The 24,512-nt window shown below is 42.7% G+C and overlaps 1 protein-coding gene across 5 annotated transcripts in view; it reads right to left on the minus strand.

Annotated features, from left to right (window-relative positions):
* Positions 1-2,039: 2,039 nt before the first annotated feature.
* Positions 2,040-24,512, minus strand: part of ZRANB3 (zinc finger RANBP2-type containing 3) — a 593,631-nt gene continuing 571,158 nt past the window's right edge. For all 5 annotated transcript variants that reach the window (XM_029605377.1, XM_029605376.1, XM_029605378.1 and 2 more), the window contains one exon: positions 2,040-3,054. In XM_029605377.1, the coding sequence (XP_029461237.1) occupies positions 2,956-3,054 (99 nt within the window). In that variant the 3' untranslated portion in view covers positions 2,040-2,955. The remainder of the gene's footprint in view (positions 3,055-24,512) is intronic.

Consider the following 24,512-nt stretch of genomic DNA (forward strand, 5'->3'; position numbering starts at 1 on the left):
GAGCCATCGGCTGAGGTTCTGACCAGACTGAAATGGGGGAAGTGGAGGACTGCACTTGAAGAAAGGCTTGTAAGCCTTGAAAAATTCCACCCAAGAAAAAGTAGCCAGATCCAGACCAAGCCCAGAAGGAAATGAACTAGTCCCACAGAATTGCCCTCGCCAGCAGAAGAGACAATCAGGGGAGAACCAAGATCTGGCATCCCCCAACTCAAGGCTGTGACCAACCCATGGGAAGAGCCAGGCTTAGCAAAATCCGAGGAAGACAACTCTCCCTGAGTATCTGAGCAGCACTGACACAGGTTAGAAGCCAGGTCAGGCTGAGAAGCCCTAATATGAAAGGCACCACAAATAGGAAGACACTTAGGCTTCTTGCTTACTGATGCTATCGCTGTGGTAAATGTGTGTCAGAATGGCTCACACTCAAAAATGAAATGCGCCCAAAAACTAAGTGCCTAGAAGAATACGCAGCAAGGTGCACACACAACCTGTGCGCCAAATTAAGCACGTAAAAAAGTTTGTGCATGTAAAAAGCATGCCCAAAAACCAAGTGTTCCACACGTGCGCAGAGCCTAAACACTGCGCATTGTTGGCCTATAGAGGGCAGCAGAACACGCACAATAGCGAGCAAAAACAACCGCCATGGCTACTATGAGGTATGCAAGAAAAAAGCCCAAGTGCGGGGCCTAGCCCACCGAGGGCCGCTCAACCCACCAGACTGCCCAGTTCCCCAACCCCAACAGGAGCGGGAATGAATGTTGGCACGGCAAGCTGAGAACAGAGACCAGAGGAAGTCCTGAAACCCCTCTGTCTCTGATTCTTTTTAAACCTTACCTGAGCTCAACACTTGCCGACTGAGTACAGAGACAGACTCCGGCTGTGGGAGGAGAGGGCATCCGCCACCGCACTTGGCCTCCTGCACCCGCTTCCTTTCAGCTGAACTAGCAGCTAAGTCCATGTCGGGAAACCCAGCTACCGAACCAAGGCACACCTCTGAGAAATCACCTCAGGAATTTTCACCTGGGGGAGGGACCTTTAGGTATCACTGCAGGAGAGCGGAAATTTCTTTTCCTGAATTTAGAATTTCAAATTTCTCCTTTCAAAAGCTCAAAGCAATCCCCATAGGGAAATGCACGTTCATCATCTGCTGGAGACAGAGAATACTGGCAGGCTGGGATCACTGCAGGGTTATATATATATACTGTGATGTCAGCTTGCTCCATCTTCATCTGCTAGCAGGGGAGCATAAACCCCACTGATCCTGAGTCCATCTGACTACAAACTAGGAAAGCTAAGTCATTTTTAGAATATTTTAATCTATCCTGTTTCAGCTGACAGCAGCTATGCTCTGAATAGGATTCTAAGTTATTGCACATGGAATGGGAGATGAATGCAGTTCAGTGTAAATGTCATTTATGTTATTACCAACAGAAAACAATTATATCCAGGAATTGCAAGGTGACTTGTGAGACTCTTGCTAAAACTGTTGCTCTCGGAGGATCTGGAAATTGCTCAGAAGCTACTTAAAAGAATATTCAGGAGGGAGACTTAGAAGTAAAAATAAATTAATACAAAATATTACAAGTTATCATATCTACCTTTTACACATTTTAAGAGATAATAAAAAAAATTTATTGTACAGACATAGTAAATACAGTATATGTGTTAACACATGTTAAATTGTCCATCCTATCATGCACAAATAGATAAACATCAGAAATCAGTATCTATGGACTGACTACGAAATGAACCAGTAATGGCTGGAAACATACTATAAATATTCAATTATCAGCCCTAATAAAACAATTCCATGTTCTTGTATTTTACTGAACATGAGATAGATTTCTTTTAAAACTGCAAATGGTGAAGTATCAACAATTTTATATTTTAACTGTTATTTCTCGACAGGTATCCTTGTGCACAGATCAATAATAACATTATCCTAATTTCAAATAAAGAATATTAAAAGAACAAAACCTGCTCAGACATGAACTGTGATCTGCTCAGCTAAACCTCATTAAATGAATTCACAGAGCCTGAAGGAAGTATCTCACGGATCAAATATATTTAGCATAATAAAACACTGCAGTATTTATATAATGCTTTACAGAAACTAAATTATTAGCAACCAATTATAGCTGGTACTCACTATGCCTATTGTATAATAGTGAATGACAAAGTTGAAAATATTCAAGAATCAAAGCTTTCAAAACCTCCCAGACCTCTTCCTCAGATACAATTGTATAGCTGAAGGAGGAAGTTTTTATAATTGGAGAACATTGTGTGATGGGAATTTTCAGAATGGGAGTCATCAGATGGTGTTCAGAAGAAATTGGATTAATTGGTGAAAATATGGTTTCCGTTGGAGCCCTTGTTCTAGGAATTCCCAGCACATAATACTCTCTAGATACAGAAGCTTCGTGCTGCAGCTCAACAGTGGCCTGGGAGGTCTTCAAAGCTCATGCACATTGTCATCTTTTTTACTGGGCCTTTAAAAGGTATTGACACCTACCAAAGATTTCAGTTTTCTCCAGAACCAATATGTTTATTCCAGTATGGTGAAGATGAAACAGTGCAAGAGCAATAATGATTTTAAATGTTAACCACAGAGGTAATAAGCAATACAAATATTGAGGACAGATTTTTTTTCTGAGAGAGTGAAACCATATTCTAAGACATGGGAAAAATCTATGCCTTTGTCTAGTACAAAAATCTTCTCTTATGTCCTGTTTCAAAGCTTTGGACATTGAAGGGCTTTCCAGCAGTCTTGACATGTAACTATATAAAAGGTATGAGTGTAACTTACAGTCTCTGACATTTTCGCTGTGAAATGCAAGTTTCACCAATTACACTAAATGTCTTTGGAGATAAATGATTGCATTATTTTATTTCAAAAATTCCAGAAAAAGATTTTAATTCAGATGATAAAAATGTCAAAAATTAAACAGCATTTGGTTTTCAGATTTTTGTAAAAAATTTTGAGATATCGGACCCATATTTGGAGGCTGAAGAAAGTTTCTTCATCTGGCTTCTTTCCTTGGCTTGTTTGGCAGTTCTCTAAAATAAATAAATACATAAATAAATAATATTGTTTTATAGCTCTTGTAGAACACTACATTTTGAGTTCATCTGTTAGCAAAAAATTAATGCTTACTGCACTAAACTCATCTGACTCAGGAATGAGAACCAAGGAAGGTTGGGTTGCAATTCTCAGATGAATGTTTATATTACCAGAACAATGGAATTCAGCTAATCATGCTGCTGAGCATTCCATAATATCTTATTCAGCGTACAGTGCATCACTTGGAAATTAGACAGTTTCTCTCTACTTTTTGATAAATACTTCAAGTGATGTTTCCGATGATCAGAAATAATTTAGAGCAGAAAGAGACCCTTAGCTATGCTATTATTTGGCTAATGAGGATGTTGGGGAGATACCAGTTCCGGAGATGGTTTTCAGGGGTGAGGAGTCAGATGAACTGAATGAAATCACTGTGAACCTGGAAGATGTAGTAGGCCAGATTGACAAACTAAAGAGTAGCAAATCACCTGGACCGGATGGTATGCATCCTAGGGTTCTGAAGGAACTAAAAAAATGAAATTTCTGATCTATTAGTTAAAATTTGTAACCTATCATTAAAATCATCCATTGTACCTGAAGACTGGAGGGTGGCCAATGTAACCCCAATATTTAAAAAAGGCTCCAGGGGCGATCCTGGTAATTATAGACCAGTGAGCCTGACTTCAGTGCCGGGAAAAATAGTGGAAACTATTCTCAAGATCAAAATCGTAGAGCATATAGAAAGACATGGTTTCATGGAACACAGTCAACATGGATTTACCCAAGGGAAGTCTTGCCTAACAAATCTGCTTCATTTTTTGAAGGAGTTAATAAACATGTGGATAAAGGTGAACTGGTAGATGTAGTGTATTTGGATTTTGAGAAGGCGTTTGACAAAGTCCCTCATGAGAGACTTCTAAGAAAACTACAAAGTCATGGGATAGGAAGCGACGTCCTTTCGTGGATTACAAACGGGCCGATTCAGTAAAGTCCGTGGGAGAGCGGGCGAATGCCTGCTCTCCCGGCACGCGCACAGGCCACTTGCCTGTGTGCGCGATTCAGTATTTAAATGAGGCCCAGCAGTAGAAACTGGCAAAAGGAGGCGCCAGGGACACTAGTGCGTCCCTAGCGCCTCCTTTTGGCCCGGAGCGGCGGCTGTCAGCGGGTTTGATAGCTGATGCTCAATTTTGCCAGCGTCGGTTCTCGAGTCCGCTGACAGCCACGGGTTCATAAACTGGACGCCAGCAAAATTGAGAGTCTGGTTTTCGACCTGACAGCCGCGGGCTGACTTCAAATTTTTTTTCTTTTTTTACCCTTCGGGACCTCCGACTTAATATCGCCATGTTATTAAGTCGGAGGGTGCACAGAAAATCAGTTTTTACTGCTTTTCTGTGCACTTTCCTGGTGCCCGAAGAAATTAGCGCCTACCTTTGGGTAGGCGCTAATTTCTGAAAGCAAAATGTGCGGCTTGGCTGCACATTTTGTTTTCTGAATCGCGCGGGAATACCTAATAGGGCCATCAGGCGCTATTAGGTTCGGCGGGTTGGATGCGCGTTTTCGGCCCCTTACTGAATAAGGGGTAAGGGAAAATGCACGTCCAATGGTGGATCTACTGTATCGGCCCGAAACTGGTTAAAAGACAGGAAACAGAGAGTAGGATTAAATTGTCAATTTTCTCAGTGGAAAAGGGTAAACAATGGAGTGCCTCAGGGATATGTACTTGGACCAGTGCTTTTCAATATATATATAAATGATCTGGAAAGGAATACGATGAGTGAGGTTATCAAATTTGCGGATGATACAAAATTATTCAGAGTAGTTAAATCACAAGCGGATTGTGATACATTACAGGAGGAACTTGCAAGACTGGAAGATTGGGCATCCAAATGGCAGATGAAATTTACATATAGAAACATAGAAATGACGGCAGAAGAAGACCAAATGGCCCATCCAGTCTGCCCAGCAAGCTTCACACATTTTTTCTCTCATACTTATCTGTTTCTCTTAGCTCTTGGTTCTATTTCCCTTCCACCCCCACCTTTAATGTAGAGAGCAGTGATGGAGCTGCATCCAAGTGAAATATCTAGCTTGATTAGTTAGGGGTAGTAGCCGCCGCAATAAGCAAGCTACACCCATGCTTATTTGTTTTACCCAGACTATGTTATACAGCCCTTATTGGTTGTTTTTCTTCTCCCCTGCCGTTGAAGCAGGGAGCTATGCTGGATATGCGTGAAGTATCAGTCTTCTCCATTGCTGTTGAAGCAGAGAGCCATGCTGGATGTGCATCAAAAGTGAAGTATCAGGCACATTTGGTTTGGGGTAGTAACCGCCGTAACAAGCCAGCTACTCCCCGCTTTGTGAGTGCGAACCCTCTTTTCTTCTCCCCTGCCGTTGAAGCAGAGAGCTCTGCTGGACGTGTGAAGTATCAGTTTTTCTTCTCCCCTGCCGTTGAATCAGAGAACTATGCTGTATATGCATTGAAAGTGAAGTATCAGGCTTATTTGATTTGGGGTAGTAACCGCCGTAACAAGCCAGCTACTCCCCTCTTTGTGAGTGCGAATCCTTTTTCCCACATTTCCTCTTGCTGTTGAAGCTTAGAGCGATGTTGGAGTCACAGTAAGCATGTGTATGTTTATTTAATAAGGGTATTGACTCCAGGCAGTAGCCATCATTCTGGCGAGTCACTCACTCTTCATTGGCAGCCTCTTGACTTTATGGATCCACAGTGTTTATCCCACGCCCCTTTGAAGTCCTTCTCAGTTCTGGTCTTCACCACATCCTCCGGAAGGGCATTCCAGGCATCCACCACCCTCTCCGTGAAGAAATACTTCCTGACATTGGTTCTGAATCTTCCTCCCTGGAGCTTCAAATCGTGACCCCTGGTTCTGCTGATTTTTTTCCTACGGAAAAGGTTTGTCGTTGTCATTTGATCATTAACACCTTTCAAGTATCTGAAAGTCTGTATCATATCACCTCTGCTCCTCCTTTCCTCCAGGGTGTACATATTTAGATTCTTCAATCTCTCCTCGTACATCATCCGATGAAGATCCTACACCTTCCTGGTCGCCCTTCTCTGTACCGCCTCCATCTTGTCTTTGTCTTTTTGAAGATACGGTCTCCAGAACTGAACACAGTACTCCAGGTGAGGCCTCACCAAGGACCTGTACAAGGGAATAATCACTTCCCTTTTCTTACTCGATATTCCTCTCTCTATGCAGCCCAGCATTCTTCTGGCTTTAGCTATCGCCTTGTCGCATTGTTTCGCCGACTTCAGATCATTAGACACCATCACCCCAAGGTCCCTCTCCTGCTCCGTGCACATCAGCCTTTCCCCCCCCATCGAATACAGTTCATTCGGATTTCCACTCACCATATGCATGACTTTGCACTTCTTGGCATTGAATCTCAGCTGCCATATCTTCGACCACTCTTCCAGTTTCCTTAGATCCCGTCTCATTCTCTCCACTCCTTCCGGCGTGTCCACTCTGTTGCAGATCTTAGTGTCATCCGCAAAAAGACAAACCTTACCTTCTATCCCGTCCGCAATGTCGCTCACAAAGATATTGAACAGGACCTGTCCCAACACCGATCCTTGCGGTACACCACTTAAAACCGCTCTCTCTTCAGAGAAGGTTCCATTTACCATCACACATTGTCTTCTGTCCGTCAACCAATTTGCAATCCAGGTCACCACCTCGGCACTCACTCCCAAGCTTCTCGTTTTATTCACCAGTCTCCTGTGCGGAACCGTATCAAAAGCTTTGCTGAAATCCAAGTATATGATATCGAGCGCTCTTCCTCGATCCAATTCCTTGGTTACCCAGTCAAAAAAGTCAATCAGATTTGTCTGACAGGATCTTCCTCTGGTGAATCCATGCTGCCTCTGGTCCATCAATTCTCCCAACTGTAGATAGTTCACTATTCTCTCTTTCAACAGTGACTCCATTACTTTTCCCACCACTGAAGTGAGGCTAACCGGTCTGTAGTTACCAGCCTCCTCTCTGTTCCCACTCTTGTGAAGCGGGACCACAACCGCTCTTCTCCAATCACTCGGCACCACTCCCGTTTCTAGGGATCTATTGAACAGGTCGCACAGCGGTGCCGCCAGCACATCTCTGAGCTCCCTCAGTATCCTTGGATGAATCCCATCAGGCCCCATGGCTTTGTCCACTTTCAGATTCTTTAGCTCTTCCCATACATTATCTACTGTAAATGGATTTTCCTCTGTTCCGCTTCCCTCCAGTTTCTTGTTGTGTAGAGATGGTCCTTCTCCAGGGTCTTCTTTAGTGAACACAGAGCTGAAGTATTCGTTTAATATTTCTGCCATTTCTTCGTCTCTCTCCACACATTGATCATTTTCACCTTTCAATTTCACTATACCACTTTGGACTTTTCTCTTTTCGCTGATGTATCTGAAAAATGTTTTGTCACCATATTTTATCTCCTTAGCAATCCTCTCTTCCGCTTGACTTTTTGCCAACTTGATTAATTTCTTAGTCTCCCTCAGTTGAATCAGATATTCTTCTTTGTGCTCCTCCCTTTGGGATCTTTTGTATTTCTTGTATGCAGTTCTCTTAGCTTTAATTTTGTCAGCCACCTCCTTTGAGAACCAGATAGGTTTCATTTTTCTTTTGCTTTTCTTTACATTTCTAACATATAGAGCAGTTGCCTTGGCGATTGCTCCTTTTAGATTGGTCCACTGTTGATCCACATCTCTCTCATTTTTCCATCCATTTAGTTCTTCCTCTAGGTACTTCCCCATTTCCTCAAAGTCTGGCATATTCCTCTAGGTACTTCCCCATTTCCTCAAAGTCTGGCATATTAAAGTCACCAACGATCACCACTTCCCCTTTCTTACCTATCTTATGGATGTCTTCAACCAGATCTCTGTCCAGCTCTTCCTTTTGGTTTGGAGGCCTGTAAACCACTCCAGTATAAGTGGATGCTCCATCATCTGCTTTTAGGTCGACCCATAGTGCTTCTTCCTTGCCCCAACTTCCTTGCAGCTCAGATGCTTGGATATTATTTCTGACATAAAGAGCCACACCTCCCCCTTTTCTATCCACTCTGTCCTTCCTTAACAAGTTATAGCCTGGTATTGCCGTATCCCAATCATGAGATTCTGTGAACCATGTCTCTGTGATAGCAACGATGTCCAGTTCTGCCTCTGTCATTAGGGCCTGCAGATCTGGGATTTTATTTCCCAAACTATGAGCATTTGTAGTCATAGCTTTCCAGGTACTCTCTTTACGGTTATTGCTTTTCCTGTACTCCTTATGAGACTTTAGTTGAGATTTGTTATTCACTTTACTCTTTCCTTTTGCAGTTGTGCCATTGATGACAGAGTTATCCATCTCAATTAGCTTTTTCTTTTGGTTATGGATCTTGAAATTCTGCATGCATTGGTTTTTTCTCTTTTCTGGTAACAAGTCAATGTTTTTCTCTAGAATTTCTTCAGTTAATATAGGGAGGGCTTTATGTTCTTGTTGCATTTGATACTGTGTGTGTCTCCTTGTTACAGGTCTAATTCTACCAGAGCCCACTGTGATCCTGTTTTTTAATGATTTACTTGATGAACTGATCGAGTGGGGGGGTATACTTGTTGGCTTCCCATCTGTCAAGAATGGGTGACTGTGGGACACATGTGTTATCCTACCTGAGTCTACTGTATTTCTTTTTGACTCCTGGTTATTCTTTGGTGTTGGGGAATTATTTTCTGAGTAATGCAATGTGGGTGTAATTCTTGTAATTGAAGCTAATTGAGCTTTAACCTCAGTCAGCTCCGTTTTCAAAGAAGAGAGCTGTGCACAGATGGGGCAAGCTCCAAGTCTCCAGATGCTTTCCCTCAGAATAAAGGCTCTACAACAGTTGCATTGGATAGTTCTCATATTGGTTAAGTTTTGGATTGGTATGTCCTTAGCTGTTAACTTACTAATTGATCTTGTTGCTAATGCTAATTTAGTCAGTCTATATTAGTAATCTAATCCCAGGGGTGGGTGGGTAGAGGGGTAGGGTGGGAGGGAAAGAAACAGTTGAACCTGGGACAAGCTGGGTAGAGTAGGACACTTTCTGGAACTTTATTAGTCCTTTAGCTATTGAATGATCCCACAGCACTTCTGTGCCAATATTAACCAGATTATTAAAGAACAGCTATACAATAATAGAAATGCAGGTATACTGGATCTTAAAAATAACAGTTTGCAAGCAACAATTACAATTATTGTATAATAACAGACCTAGAGAAAGGTATAAAACACATCAGTTCTACTGCTCAGAGAGCCCAGATATTAGTGGAGCACAAAGCAATTAATTAGAAGAATAGTGAAAGAAAACCAGCAGGTTTTTTTTTGTTTTTTTCTTTTTTCCCCCAGAAGAGCACCACAGAAAATTAAGAGTCTTTTTCCCCCCAGAAGAGCACCACAGAAAATTAAGAGTCTTATCTGCACAGGAACAGAAGGAGAAACCTCTCTGGGGTTGCCTCAAGCAGTCTGCAATGCCCAGCCGGGTCACTATTTACCTTCTCTGCCACACCCAAACTGGCCTTAACTGGACACCTTAGGAACCTTCTAGTTCTTACCTATTAAAGGACCCCCTCAGCACTTCTGTGCCAATATTAACCAGATTATTAAAGAACAGCTATACAATAATAGAAATGCAGGTATACTGGATCTTAAAAATAACAGTTTGCAAGCAACAATTACAATTATTGTATAATAACAGACCTAGAGAAAGGTATAAAACACAGCAGTTCTACTGCTCAGAGAGCCCAGATATTAGTGGAGCACAAAGCAATTAATTAGAAGAATAGTGAAAGAAAACCAGCAGGTTTTTTTTTGTTTTTTTCTTTTTTCCCCCAGTAGAGCACCACAGAAAATTAAGAGTCTTTTTCCCCCCAGAAGAGCACCACAGAAAATTAAGAGTCTTATCTGCACAGGAACAGAAGGAGAAACCTCTCTGGGGTTGCCTCAAGCAGTCTGCAATGCCCAGCCGGGTCACTATTTACCTTCTCTGCCACACCCAAACTGGCCTTAACTGGACACCTTAGGAACCTTCTAGTTCTTACCTATTAAAGGACCCCCTCAGCACTTCTGTGCCAATATTAACCAGATTATTAAAGAACAGCTATACAATAATAGAAATGCAGGTATACTGGATCTTAAAAATAACAGTTTGCAAGCAACAATTACAATTATTGTATAATAACAGACCTAGAGAAAGGTATAAAACACATCAGTTCTACTGCTCAGAGAGCCCAGATATTAGTGGAGCACAAAGCAATTAATTAGAAGAATAGTGAAAGAAAACCAGCAGGTTTTTTTTTGGTTTTTTTCTTTTTTCCCCCAGAAGAGCACCACAGAAAATTAAGAGTCTTTTTCCCCCAGAAGAGCACCACAGAAAATTAAGAGTCTTATCTGCACAGGAACAGAAGGAGAAACCTCTCTGGGGTTGCCTCAAGCAGTCTGCAATGCCCAGCCGGGTCACTATTTACCTTCTCTGCCACACCCAAACTGGCCTTAACTGGACACCTTAGGAACCTTCTAGTTCTTACCTATTAAAGGACCCCCTCAGCACTTCTGTGCCAATATTAACCAGATTATTAAAGAACAGCTATACAATAATAGAAATGCAGGTATACTGGATCTTAAAAATAACAGTTTGCAAGCAACAATTACAATTATTGTATAATAACAGACCTAGAGAAAGGTATAAAACACAGCAGTTCTACTGCTCAGAGAGCCCAGATATTAGTGGAGCACAAAGCAATTAATTAGAAGAATAGTGAAAGAAAACCAGCAGGTTTTTTTTTTGTTTTTTTCTTTTTTCCCCCAGTAGAGCACCACAGAAAATTAAGAGTCTTTTTCCCCCCAGAAGAGCACCACAGAAAATTAAGAGTCTTATCTGCACAGGAACAGAAGGAGAAACCTCTCTGGGGTTGCCTCAAGCAGTCTGCAATGCCCAGCCGGGTCACTATTTACCTTCTCTGCCACACCCAAACTGGCCTTAACTGGACACCTTAGGAACCTTCTAGTTCTTACCTATTAAAGGACCCCCTCAGCACTTCTGTGCCAATATTAACCAGATTATTAAAGAACAGCTATACAATAATAGAAATGCAGGTATACTGGATCTTAAAAATAACAGTTTGCAAGCAACAATTACAATTATTGTATAATAACAGACCTAGAGAAAGGTATAAAACACAGCAGTTCTACTGCTCAGAGAGCCCAGATATTAGTGGAGCACAAAGCAATTAATTAGAAGAATAGTGAAAGAAAACCAGCAGGGTTTTTTTTTGTTTTTTTCTTTTTTCCCCCAGAAGAGCACCACAGAAAATTAAGAGTCTTTTTCCCCCCAGAAGATCACCACAGAAAATTAAGAGTCTTATCTGCACAGGAACAGAAGGAGAAACCTCTCTGGGGTTGCCTCAAGCAGTCTGCAATGCCCAGCCGGGTCACTATTTACCTTCTCTGCCACACCCAAAGTGGCCTTAACTGGACACCTTAGGAACCTTCTAGTTCTTACCTATTAAAGGACCCCCTCAGCACTTCTGTGCCAATATTAACCAGATTATTAAAGAACAGCTATACAATAATAGAAATGCAGGTATACTGGATCTTAAAAATAACAGTTTGCAAGCAACAATTACAATTATTGTATAATAACAGACCTAGAGAAAGGTATAAAACACATCAGTTCTACTGCTCAGAGAGCCCAGATATTAGTGGAGCACAAAGCAATTAATTAGAAGAATAGTGAAAGAAAACCAGCAGGGTTTTTTTTTGGTTTTTTTCTTTTTTCCCCCAGAAGAGCACCACAGAAAATTAAGAGTCTTTTTCCCCCAGAAGAGCACCACAGAAAATTAAGAGTCTTATCTGCACAGGAACAGAAGGAGAAACCTCTCTGGGGTTGCCTCAAGCAGTCTGCAATGCCCAGCCGGGTCACTATTTACCTTCTCTGCCACACCCAAACTGGCCTTAACTGGACACCTTAGGAACCTTCTAGTTCTTACCTATTAAAGGACCCCCTCAGCACTTCTGTGCCAATATTAACCAGATTATTAAAGAACAGCTATACAATAATAGAAATGCAGGTATACTGGATCTTAAAAATAACAGTTTGCAAGCAACAATTACAATTATTGTATAATAACAGACCTAGAGAAAGGTATAAAACACAGCAGTTCTACTGCTCAGAGAGCCCAGATATTAGTGGAGCACAAAGCAATTAATTAGAAGAATAGTGAAAGAAAACCAGCAGGGTTTTTTTTTGGTTTTTTTCTTTTTTCCCCCAGTAGAGCACCACAGAAAATTAAGAGTCTTTTTCCCCCCAGAAGAGCACCACAGAAAATTAAGAGTCTTATCTGCACAGGAACAGAAGGAGAAACCTCTCTGGGGTTGCCTCAAGCAGTCTGCAATGCCCAGCCGGGTCACTATTTACCTTCTCTGCCACACCCAAACTGGCCTTAACTGGACACCTTAGGAACCTTCTAGTTCTTACCTATTAAAGGACCCCCTCAGCACTTCTGTGCCAATATTAACCAGATTATTAAAGAACAGCTATACAATAATAGAAATGCAGGTATACTGGATCTTAAAAATAACAGTTTGCAAGCAACAATTACAATTATTGTATAATAACAGACCTAGAGAAAGGTATAAAACACAGCAGTTCTACTGCTCAGAGAGCCCAGATATTAGTGGAGCACAAAGCAATTAATTAGAAGAATAGTGAAAGAAAACCAGCAGGTTTTTTTTTGTTTTTTTCTTTTTTCCCCCAGAAGAGCACCACAGAAAATTAAGAGTCTTTTTCCCCCCAGAAGAGCACCACAGAAAATTAAGAGTCTTATCTGCACAGGAACAGAAGGAGAAACCTCTCTGGGGTTGCCTCAAGCAGTCTGCAATGCCCAGCCGGGTCACTATTTACCTTCTCTGCCACACCCAAACTGGCCTTAACTGGACACCTTAGGAACCTTCTAGTTCTTACCTATTAAAGGACCCCCTCAGCACTTCTGTGCCAATATTAACCAGATTATTAAAGAACAGCTATACAATAATAGAAATGCAGGTATACTGGATCTTAAAAATAACAGTTTGCAAGCAACAATTACAATTATTGTATAATAACAGACCTAGAGAAAGGTATAAAACACAGCAGTTCTACTGCTCAGAGAGCCCAGATATTAGTGGAGCACAAAGCAATTAATTAGAAGAATAGTGAAAGAAAACCAGCAGGGTTTTTTTTGTTTTTTTTCTTTTTTCCCCCAGTAGAGCACCACAGAAAATTAAGAGTCTTTTTCCCCCCAGAAGAGCACCACAGAAAATTAAGAGTCTTATCTGCACAGGAACAGAAGGAGAAACCTCTCTGGGGTTGCCTCAAGCAGTCTGCAATGCCCAGCCGGGTCACTATTTACCTTCTCTGCCACACCCAAACTGGCCTTAACTGGACACCTTAGGAACCTTCTAGTTCTTACCTATTAAAGGACCCCCTCAGCACTTCTGTGCCAATATTAACCAGATTATTAAAGAACAGCTATACAATAATAGAAATGCAGGTATACTGGATCTTAAAAATAACAGTTTGCAAGCAACAATTACAATTATTGTATAATAACAGACCTAGAGAAAGGTATAAAACACAGCAGTTCTACTGCTCAGAGAGCCCAGATATTAGTGGAGCACAAAGCAATTAATTAGAAGAATAGTGAAAGAAAACCAGCAGGTTTTTTTTTGTTTTTTTCTTTTTTCCCCCAGAAGAGCACCACAGAAAATTAAGAGTCTTTTTCCCCCCAGAAGAGCACCACAGAAAATTAAGAGTCTTATCTGCACAGGAACAGAAGGAGAAACCTCTCTGGGGTTGCCTCAAGCAGTCTGCAATGCCCAGCCGGGTCACTATTTACCTTCTCTGCCACACCCAAACTGGCCTTAACTGGACACCTTAGGAACCTTCTAGTTCTTACCTATTAAAGGACCCCCTCAGCACTTCTGTGCCAATATTAACCAGATTATTAAAGAACAGCTATACAATAATAGAAATGCAGGTATACTGGATCTTAAAAATAACAGTTTGCAAGCAACAATTACAATTATTGTATAATAACAGACCTAGAGAAAGGTATAAAACACAGCAGTTCTACTGCTCAGAGAGCCCAGATATTAGTGGAGCACAAAGCAATTAATTAGAAGAATAGTGAAAGAAAACCAGCAGGTTTTTTTTTGTTTTTTTCTTTTTTCCCCCAGTAGAGCACCACAGAAAATTAAGAGTCTTTTTCCCCCCAGAAGAGCACCACAGAAAATTAAGAGTCTTATCTGCACAGGAACAGAAGGAGAAACCTCTCTGGGGTTGCCTCAAGCAGTCTGCAATGCCCAGCCGGGTCACTATTTACCTTCTCTGCCACACCCAAACTGGCCTTAACTGGACACCTTAGGAACCTTCTAGTTCTTACCTATTAAAGGACCCCCTCAGCACTTCTGTGCCAATATTAACCAGATTATTAAAGAACAGCTATACAATAATAGAAATGCAGGTATACTGGATCTTAAAAATAACAGTTTGCAAGCAACAATTACAATTATTGTATAATAACAGACCTAGAGAAAGGTATAAAACACAGCAGTTCTACTGCTCAGAGAGCCCAGATATTAGTGGAGCACAAAGCAATTAATTAGAAGAATAGTGAAAGAAAACCAGCAGGTTTTTTTTTGTTTTTTTCTTTTTTCCCCCAGAAGAGCACCACAGAAAATTAAGAGTCTTTTTCCCCCCAGAAGATCACCACAGAAAATTAAGAGTCTTATCTGCACAGGAACAGAAGGAGAAACCTCTCTGGGGTTGCCTCAAGCAGTCTGCAATGCCCAGCCGGGTCACTATTTACCTTCTCTGCCACACCCAAAGTGGCCTTAACTGGACACCTTAGGAACCTTCTAGTTCTTACCTATTAAAGGACCCCCTCAGCACTTCTGTGCCAATATTAACCAGATTATTAAAGAACAGCTATACAATAATAGAAATGCAGGTATACTGGATCTTAAAAATAACAGTTTGCAAGCAACAATTACAATTATTGTATAATAACAGACCTAGAGAAAGGTATAAAACACATCAGTTCTACTGCTCAGAGAGCCCAGATATTAGTGGAGCACAAAGCAATTAATTAGAAGAATAGTGAAAGAAAACCAGCAGGTTTTTTTTTGTTTTTTTCTTTTTTCCCCCAGAAGAGCACCACAGAAAATTAAGAGTCTTTTTCCCCCCAGAAGAGCACCACAGAAAATTAAGAGTCTTATCTGCACAGGAACAGAAGGAGAAACCTCTCTGGGGTTGCCTCAAGCAGTCTGCAATGCCCAGCCGGGTCACTATTTACCTTCTCTGCCACACCCAAACTGGCCTTAACTGGACACCTTAGGAACCTTCTAGTTCTTACCTATTAAAGGACCCCCTCAGCACTTCTGTGCCAATATTAACCAGATTATTAAAGAACAGCTATACAATAATAGAAATGCAGGTATACTGGATCTTAAAAATAACAGTTTGCAAGCAACAATTACAATTATTGTATAATAACAGACCTAGAGAAAGGTATAAAACACAGCAGTTCTACTGCTCAGAGAGCCCAGATATTAGTGGAGCACAAAGCAATTAATTAGAAGAATAGTGAAAGAAAACCAGCAGGTTTTTTTTTGTTTTTTTCTTTTTTCCCCCAGTAGAGCACCACAGAAAATTAAGAGTCTTTTTCCCCCCAGAAGAGCACCACAGAAAATTAAGAGTCTTATCTGCACAGGAACAGAAGGAGAAACCTCTCTGGGGTTGCCTCAAGCAGTCTGCAATGCCCAGCCGGGTCACTATTTACCTTCTCTGCCACACCCAAACTGGCCTTAACTGGACACCTTAGGAACCTTCTAGTTCTTACCTATTAAAGGACCCCCTCAGCACTTCTGTGCCAATATTAACCAGATTATTAAAGAACAGCTATACAATAATAGAAATGCAGGTATACTGGATCTTAAAAATAACAGTTTGCAAGCAACAATTACAATTATTGTATAATAACAGACCTAGAGAAAGGTATAAAACACAGCAGTTCTACTGCTCAGAGAGCCCAGATATTAGTGGAGCACAAAGCAATTAATTAGAAGAATAGTGAAAGAAAACCAGCAGGTTTTTTTTTTGTTTTTTTCTTTTTTCCCCCAGAAGAGCACCACAGAAAATTAAGAGTCTTTTTCCCCCCAGAAGATCACCACAGAAAATTAAGAGTCTTATCTGCACAGGAACAGAAGGAGAAACCTCTCTGGGGTTGCCTCAAGCAGTCTGCAATGCCCAGCCGGGTCACTATTTACCTTCTCTGCCACACCCAAAGTGGCCTTAACTGGACACCTTAGGAACCTTCTAGTTCTTACCTATTAAAGGACCCCCTCAGCACTTCTGTGCCAATATTAACCAGATTATTAAAGAACAGCTATACAATAATAGAAATGCAGGTATACTGGATCTTAAAAATAACAGTTTGCAAGCAACAATTACAATTATTGTATAATAACAGACCTAGAGAAAGGTATAAAACACAGCAGTTCTACTGCTCAGAGAGCCCAGATATTAGTGGAGCACAAAGCAATTAATTAGAAGAATAGTGAAAGAAAACCAGCAGGTTTTTTTTTTTTTTCTTTTTCCCCCCAGAAGAGCACCACAGAAAATTAAGAGTCTTTTTTCCCCCAGAAGAGCACCACAGAAGATTAAGAGTCTTATCTGCACAGGAACAGAAGGAGAAACCTCTCTGGGGTTGCCTCAAGCAGTCTGCAATGCCCAGCCGGGTCACTATTTACCTTCTCTGCCACACCCAAAGTGGCCTTAACTGGACACCTTAGGAACCTTCTAGTTCTTACCTATTAAAGGACCCCCTCAGCACTTCTGTGCCAATATTAACCAGAATATTAAAGAACAGCTATACAATAATAGAAATGCAGGTATAATGGATCTTAAAAATAACAGTTTGCAAGCAACAATTACAATTATTGTATAATAACAGACCTAGAGAAAGGTATAAAACACAGCAGTTCTACTGCTCAGAGAGCCCAGATATTAGTGGAGCACAAAGCAATTAATTAGAAGAATAGTGAAAGAAAACCAGCAGGTTTTTTTTTTTTTTCTTTTCCCCCCCAGAAGAGCACCACAGAAAATTAAGAGTCTTTTTTCCCCCAGAAGAGCACCACAGAAAATTAAGAGTCTTATCTGCACAGGAACAGAAGGAGAAACCTCTCTGGGGTTGCCTCAAGCAGTCTGCAATGCCCAGCCGGGTCACTATTTACCTTCTCTGCCACACCCAAACTGGCCTTAACTGGACACCTTAGGAACCTTCTAGTTCTTACCTATTAAAGGACCCCCTCAGCACTTCTGTGCCAATATTAACCAGATTATTAAAGAACAGCTATACAATAATAGAAATGCAGGTATAATGGATCTTAAAAATAACAGTTTGCAAGCAACAATTACAATTATTGTATAATAACAGACCTAGAGAAAGGTATAAAACACAGCAGTTCTACTGCTCAGAGAGCCCAGATATTAGTGGAGCACAAAGCAATTAATTAGAAGAATAGTGAAAGAAAACCAGCAGGTTTTTTTTTTTGTTTTTTTCTTTTTTCCCCCAGAAGACCACCACAGAAAATTAAGAGTCTTTTTTCCCCCAGAAGAGCACCACAGAAAATTAAGAGTCTTATCTGCACAGGAACAGAAGGAGAAACCTCTCTGGGGCTGCCTCAAGCAGCCCCAGAGAGGTTTCTCCTTCTGTTCCTGTGCACAAGTACAAGGTGTTGCATATAGGGAAAAATAACCCTTGCTGTAGTTACACAATGTTAGGTTCCATATTAAGAGCTACCACCCAGGAAAAAGATCTAGGCATCATAATGGATAATACTTTAAAATCGTCGGCTCAGTGTGCTGCAGCAGTCAAAAAAGCAAACAGAATGTTAGGAATTATTAGGAAACGAATGGTTAATAAAACAGAAAATGTCATAATGCCTCTATATCGCTCCATGGTGAGACCACACCTGGAATACTGCGTACAATTCTGGTCGCCGCATCTCAAAAAAGATATAGTTGCGATAGAGAAGGTACAGAGAAGGGCAACCAAAATGATAAAGGGGATGGAACAGCTCCCCTATGAGGAAAGGCTAAAGAGGTTAGGACTGTTCAGCTTGGAGAAGAGACGGCTGAGGGGGGATATGATAGAGGTGTTTAAGATCATGAGAGGTCTTGAATGAGTAGATGTGACTCTGTTATTTACACTTTCGAATATTAGGACTAGGGGGCATTCCATGATGTTAGCAAGTAGCACATTTAAGACTAATCGGAGAAAATTCTTTTTCACTGAACGCACAATAAAGCTCAGGAATTTGTTGCCAGAGGATGTGGTTAGTGCAGTTAGTGTAGCTGGGTTCAAAAAAGGTTTGGATAAGTTCATGGAGGAGAAGTTCATTAACAGCTATTCATCAAATTTACTTAAGGAATAGCCACTGCTATTAATTGCATCAGTAGCATGGGATCTTCTTAGTGTTTGGGTAATTACCAGGTTCATGTGGCCTGGTTTGGCCTCTGTTGCAAACAGGATGCTGGGCTTGATGGACCCTTGGTCTGACCCAGCATGGCAATTTCTTATGTTCTTATAAACTAAAGGAGATATCAGTCAAGATCTACCAATTTGCAATATACATGGATTAAAGCTTATGTAAAGTAAAATCAGTCCATAGTCAACAAAAATATGTATTATCAAAGGGGTTTGTTAACAGTAATATTATGCCTTTGAATCTCAAGATATATAGCAGGGGAAAAGCTCAGTAAACCTCAGTCTTGCGAGGCTGAAAAGGATTGGTGAATATCGCTTTACTGGGTAATTTAAGGCTACTTGAATTTTGGGGGAGAAAGTTTGTACGGTAAACTCTTTCAATAAAAAGCAAAGGGGGTTTCCTGTCTTCTGAATACCATCTTCAGCTGTCCTGGTGGTATTTTGTTGCCCCTTGATTTGGAATCACTGCGGAGAGGTGAGATTTGCCTTTTGATGTCATCCAAGAGGTGCCACCGGGACCTTGAAAAGCCAGAGGGTTGGGCCTCCAAGGCACGGGGTCATTTCAGTGGCAGTACGGCCACTAGTACCGCACTGGAACTGGAGCCGCACATAAATGGCAATTGGTGTCAGTGCTTGTGGGATCTCCCATGATGCTCGGCCCAGTCTTTCCCCAGTGCCGAGGAAGCGGAGGATCCCGATGCCCTGGAAAGCAAAATTGCTTACCTTGTAATAGGTGTTATCCCAGGACAGCAGGATGTAGTCCTCACATATGGGTGACATCGGTAATGGAGCCCTATGTACGGAAAACTTCTGTAAAAGTTTCCATGAAACTTTTGACTGGCACCAGAGTGCCTACTGAGCATGCCCAGCATGTCATGATATTCCCTGCCACAGGGGTCTCCCCTTAGTCTTTGTTTGTAGCAAATAGCGTTAGCCAAAAATAAAATAATAAAACGTATCGGACCCAACTCCGCGGGGTGGCGGGTGGGTTTCGTGAGGACTACATCCTGCTGTCCTGGGATAACACCTATTACAAGGTAAGCAATTTTGCTTTATCCCAGGACAAGCAGGATGCTAGTCCTCACATATGGGTGATTAGCAAGCTAGAGGCTGATTCATTTGGTGCTGAAATGACCGTAAGGTATTGTTATTGAAATGAATCAGTCGAAATCACAGCAGGTTGGATGTAGAAGGAGTTGGGATTAAACTGGAAACAAGTTCTTTAAGACGGATTGTCCATATGCTGAATCTTGTCTTCCCTCTTTGTCTAGACAGTAGTGAGCTGCAAAGGTGTGAAGAGAACTCCATGTTGCTGCTTTACAAATGTCCAGAATAGGTACAGAGCGAAGGTGTGCTACTGAAGTTGACATTGCTCTGACTGAATGTGCTTTTACTCGCCCTTGGAGAGTAAGGCCTGCTTTTTCATAACAAAATTGTATGCAATCTGCTAGCCAGTTTGACAGAGTATGCTTACCCACTGCCTTACCTGGTTTGTTTGGATCATAGGACACAAACAGTTGATTTGATTTTCTTTGGGCTGTAGTGCGGTTTAAATAGAAAGATAACGCACGTTTACAGTCCAAAGTGTGTAAGGCTCTCTCTCCCTGGTGAGAGTGAGGCCTAGGAAAGAATGTAGGTAAAACTATGGTTTGGTTCAAATGAAATTCCGTGACAACCTTAGGAAGGAATTTTGGATGTGTACGGAGGACTACTCTGTCATGAAGGAACTTCGTGAAGGGTTCGTAAGTTACTAGTGCTTGTAGTTCACTGACCCTTCTAGCTGATGTAATGGCTATGAGAAATACCGTTTTCCAAGTAAGGAATTTAAGGTCACAGGTATTTATGGGTTCAAATGGAGAACGCATAAGCTTGGTTAAAACTACGTTCAGGTCCCATTGAATGCTTGGGGAATGAACTGGAGGTTTAATGTGAGTTAGGCCTCTCATGAATTTACTGACGAGAGGCTGCGTGGAGATCGATGCATCTCCCAACTTATTATGATAAGCTGAGATTGCACTTAAATGTACCCTTACAGATGATGTCTTAAGACCAGAGTCTGAGAGATGGTAAAGGTAATCTAGTAGTGAGGTAGTGGGGCAAGTGAAAGGATCTAAATCTTTCTGAGTGCACCACAGAGTAAACCGTTTCCATTTGTAGGAATAATTCTTTCTAGTGGAAGGTTTACGGGAAGCTATCAGCACTTGAGATATAGCGGATGGAAGGTTGAGAGGTCGTAAGATCAAGCTTTCAACATCCATGCTGTCAGGGACAGGGATTGAAGGTTGGGATGGCGCAACTGACCCTGTTCCTGAGTTATGAGATTGGGAGCTACTCCCAGGCGAATTGGATCCCTGACTGAGAGATCTAGCAGTGTGGGGAACCATACTTGTCGAGGCCAATATGGGGCTATGAGTATCATGGACCCCTTGTCCTGTTGTAGCTTTACTAATGTTTTGGTTATGAGCGGTATTGGTGGATACGCGTATAACAGGCCTGAGTTCCAATGGCGGGCAAACGCGTCCTTTGGTAAGCTGTTCTGCCGGAAGAGGAGAGAGCAGTAATTGTTCACCTTGTAGTTCAGATGTGACGCAAAGAGATCTATTGTTGGTTGACCCCAGCGTTGAAATATCTTGATTGCTAACGCTGGGTCGAGGGACCACTCGTGTGGTTGAAAGTGACGGCTGAGGCGATCCGCTACTGTGTTGTGGATGCCTGCTAGGTAGGTGGCCCGTAGTAGGATTGAGTGTGCTAGGGCCCAGTCCCATATTTGAGCCGCTTCCTGGCAAAGGAGGTACGAGCCCGTACCACCCTGTTTGTTGATGTACCACATGGCTACTGTATTGTCCGTTTGGATCAGAACAGTCTTGTGTGAAAGGCAGTCCTTGAATGCATATAGAGCATAGCGTATAGCTCGAAGCTCCAGGAAATTTATCTGAAAGGAGGCTTCTTGCTTTGTCCACTTGCCCTGTGTTTTCAGATGAGCAATGTGCGCTCCCCATCCCAAGGTGGACGCATCTGTAGTTAAAGTCACTTGTGAAACTGGTTGTTGGAAAGGTAGGCCTTTGAGCAAGTTGATTGGTGATGTCCACCAGAGAAGGGAATACTTCAGCTCTGGTGTTATCTGGATGTGAGTGGACAGTGGTTGAATGGCTTGAATCCATTGAGATTTGAGTGTCCATTGCATTAGTCGCATGGTCAGTCTGGCCATGGGAGTGACGTGAACTGTTGAGGCCATGTGTCCGAGTAGGATGAGGCACTGATGAGCTGTGACTGTATATTGATTGCGAATAGAATGTACTAGGAGAACGAGCGATTGAGCCCGGTCTTTCGGAAGAAAAGCCTTTGCTGTGATGGTGTTGAGATCTGCACCTATGAACTGCAACTGGTGAGATGGTGTGAGCTGGGATTTGTCGTAATTGATGAGAAATCCCAAGGAGTGAAGCAATCTTATTGTGAGATGGAGAGAAGTGACAGCTCCGCTCTGTGTATGACTCTTGATGAGCCAATCGTCCAAGTAGGGGAACACATGTACTTGTTGCTTGTGAAGATGTGCCACCGCTACTGCTAGACACTTTGTGAACACTCGAGGTGCTGAGGCAAGGCCGAAAGGTAGCACCCTGTATTGGAAGTGTTGACCTTGTACCAGAAATCGGAGGAACTGTCGATGAGGTGGAAATATGGGAATGTGAGCGTAAGCGTCTTGAAGATCCAGAGAGCAGAGCCAATCTCCTTTTTGAAGAAGAGGTAGCATGGTGCCTAAGGACACCATCCTGAATTTTTCCTTCCTTAAAAATTTGTTGAGATTTCTTAGGTCCAGGATAGGACGTAGACCCCCGGTTTTCTTTGGAATGAGGAAATATCGGGAGTAGAATCCTGTGCCCCACTGAGGCCTGGGAACTCTTTCGATGGCCCTGGCAGTCAGGAGGGTAGATAATTCTGCTTGCAGGATTGTGTAATGATGAGACACTGTCCAAGACGGCATAGGGGGATTGTCTTTTGGTACAGTGAGGAAGTCCAAGTGGTACCCCTGAGATATGATTGAGAGTACCCATTGGTCCGTAGTGATGGAGGTCCAAGTTTGAAGATGGTGAGCAACTCGGCCTCCAACCGGTACTTGTGGATAGGGATTTTGATAATGACTCATGCCCTCTGGTTGAACTTCAAAATCCGGAAGTGGACGCCGCAGGCGGAGGTTGTTGAGGCCTAGCAGGTCTTTGGCGAGGCTGAGACCGTTGAGCAGGTCTTTGTTGTCTGGGCCTGGCTACTGGTGGATAATACCGCCTAGGGCGGTAATATGGCTTTCTTTGTTCCCTTCTTGGAGGCCTCCTTGAAGGTTGATGTACCTCTTGTGGCAGCTGAGAAAGCTGTTTGAGGGTTTCTGTATGGTCCTTGATGGTGGCTACTGCCTCCTTGACCTTATCGCCAAAGAGGTTCTCCCCTAAGCAGGGCAGGTCCGCCAAGCGCTCCTGTACCTCTGGTCTCAGCTCTGAAGATTTAAGCCAGGCCCATCTTCTCGCTGTTATTCCAGCTGCAGATAATCTGGAGGTTGTCTCGAATGAATCATACGTGGCCCGAACCTCGTGTTTCCCTGCCTCTAGGCCCTTATGTACTAGGTTTTGAAAACCTTCCTGAAGATGGTCAGGTAACTGCTGAGACAGGGATTCCACTTGCTTCCATAGGTCACGCTGGTACTGGTTCATAAAAAGCTGGTATGAATTTATTCTAGCTACCAGCATCGCAGCTTGGAAGATTTTCCGACCAAGATTGTCCAAGAACCTATTATCCTTTCCAGGAGGTATGGAGGCGTGTTGCTTTAATCTTTTGGCCTTCTTTTGGGCCGACTCGACCACCACTGACTGGTGCGGTAGTTGAGTTTTTTGGAACCCCGGGATGGGTTGTACTAGGTAAGTGGCATCCGCCCGCTTATTAACAGCTGCCACCGACCCAGGGTGTTCCCATATCCTGTACATAAGTTCTTGTAAAACTTCATGAACAGGAATAGCAAGAATTTCCTTGGGAGGGTCCACGAATTGAAGCACCTCCAAGGTTTTTTGCCTGCTGTCCACTTCAGAGATGAGAGAAAAGGGAATTGTTTGAGACATCTCCTTAATAAAGTTGGAGAAAGAGAGATCCTCCGGTGGTGACTTTCTTCTATCTTCTGGGGGAGAAGGCTCAGAAAGGAGGTCTTCATCCGAGGAGAAATCTTCGTCACTATCATCCAGAGGGAGCTCCAACGGCCTAGTAGGCTTAGTTGGCATTTCAGAAAGTGGAGTCTGAGGTCTGAGGGGTGGTGGGACACCCGAAGGACCTGGTATTGGCTCTTGACTGTCATCTACATCTATAGGTTGTGGTGGAGATGAGAAGCAATGTATTAGTGAGTCCAGCTTGTCCATTAAAGGTTGAAAAATGGACTCTTGAAAAGGCATCGAGGGTGCCATCGGGATCGATGGCCGTGGTGGAATCGATGGTACCCGGGGAATCGGCAATGCTGAATCCGGTGGCTGCGGCCTAGGTAGAACCGGTAATGGAATCGGCGCCATCGAGGAGAGCGGTGATTTCCTTGGCATCGGTAGTGAAGGAATCGGTGATGGAACCGGAGATCCTCCTATGACCGGTGTCGATGGCAGAACCGGAGTGGCAGGCCGTGGCATCGCCTCGATAAAGGCATCCTTAACCGCTTGACGTATGTAATTGTCAAGTTCCGCCCGCATGGATGATGTGAACAGAGCACCCATGGGGGGAGGCGGTGGCGGCGACAGTAGTACAACCTCAGGGCCCTGAGGAGGTACGATTCCTTCCGCCGGAATCGGCGAGGGTTGGTCTGTCGGTGGCTCGGAAGCCTTACTTTGGAGCCGGGCTTTCTTACTCGGTGCCCCGTCCTCCGCCGATGGCTCGCCGGGTATC

Source organism: Rhinatrema bivittatum, chromosome 6, assembly GCF_901001135.1.
Source record: "Rhinatrema bivittatum chromosome 6, aRhiBiv1.1, whole genome shotgun sequence".
Classification (NCBI taxonomy): domain Eukaryota; kingdom Metazoa; phylum Chordata; class Amphibia; order Gymnophiona; family Rhinatrematidae; genus Rhinatrema; species Rhinatrema bivittatum.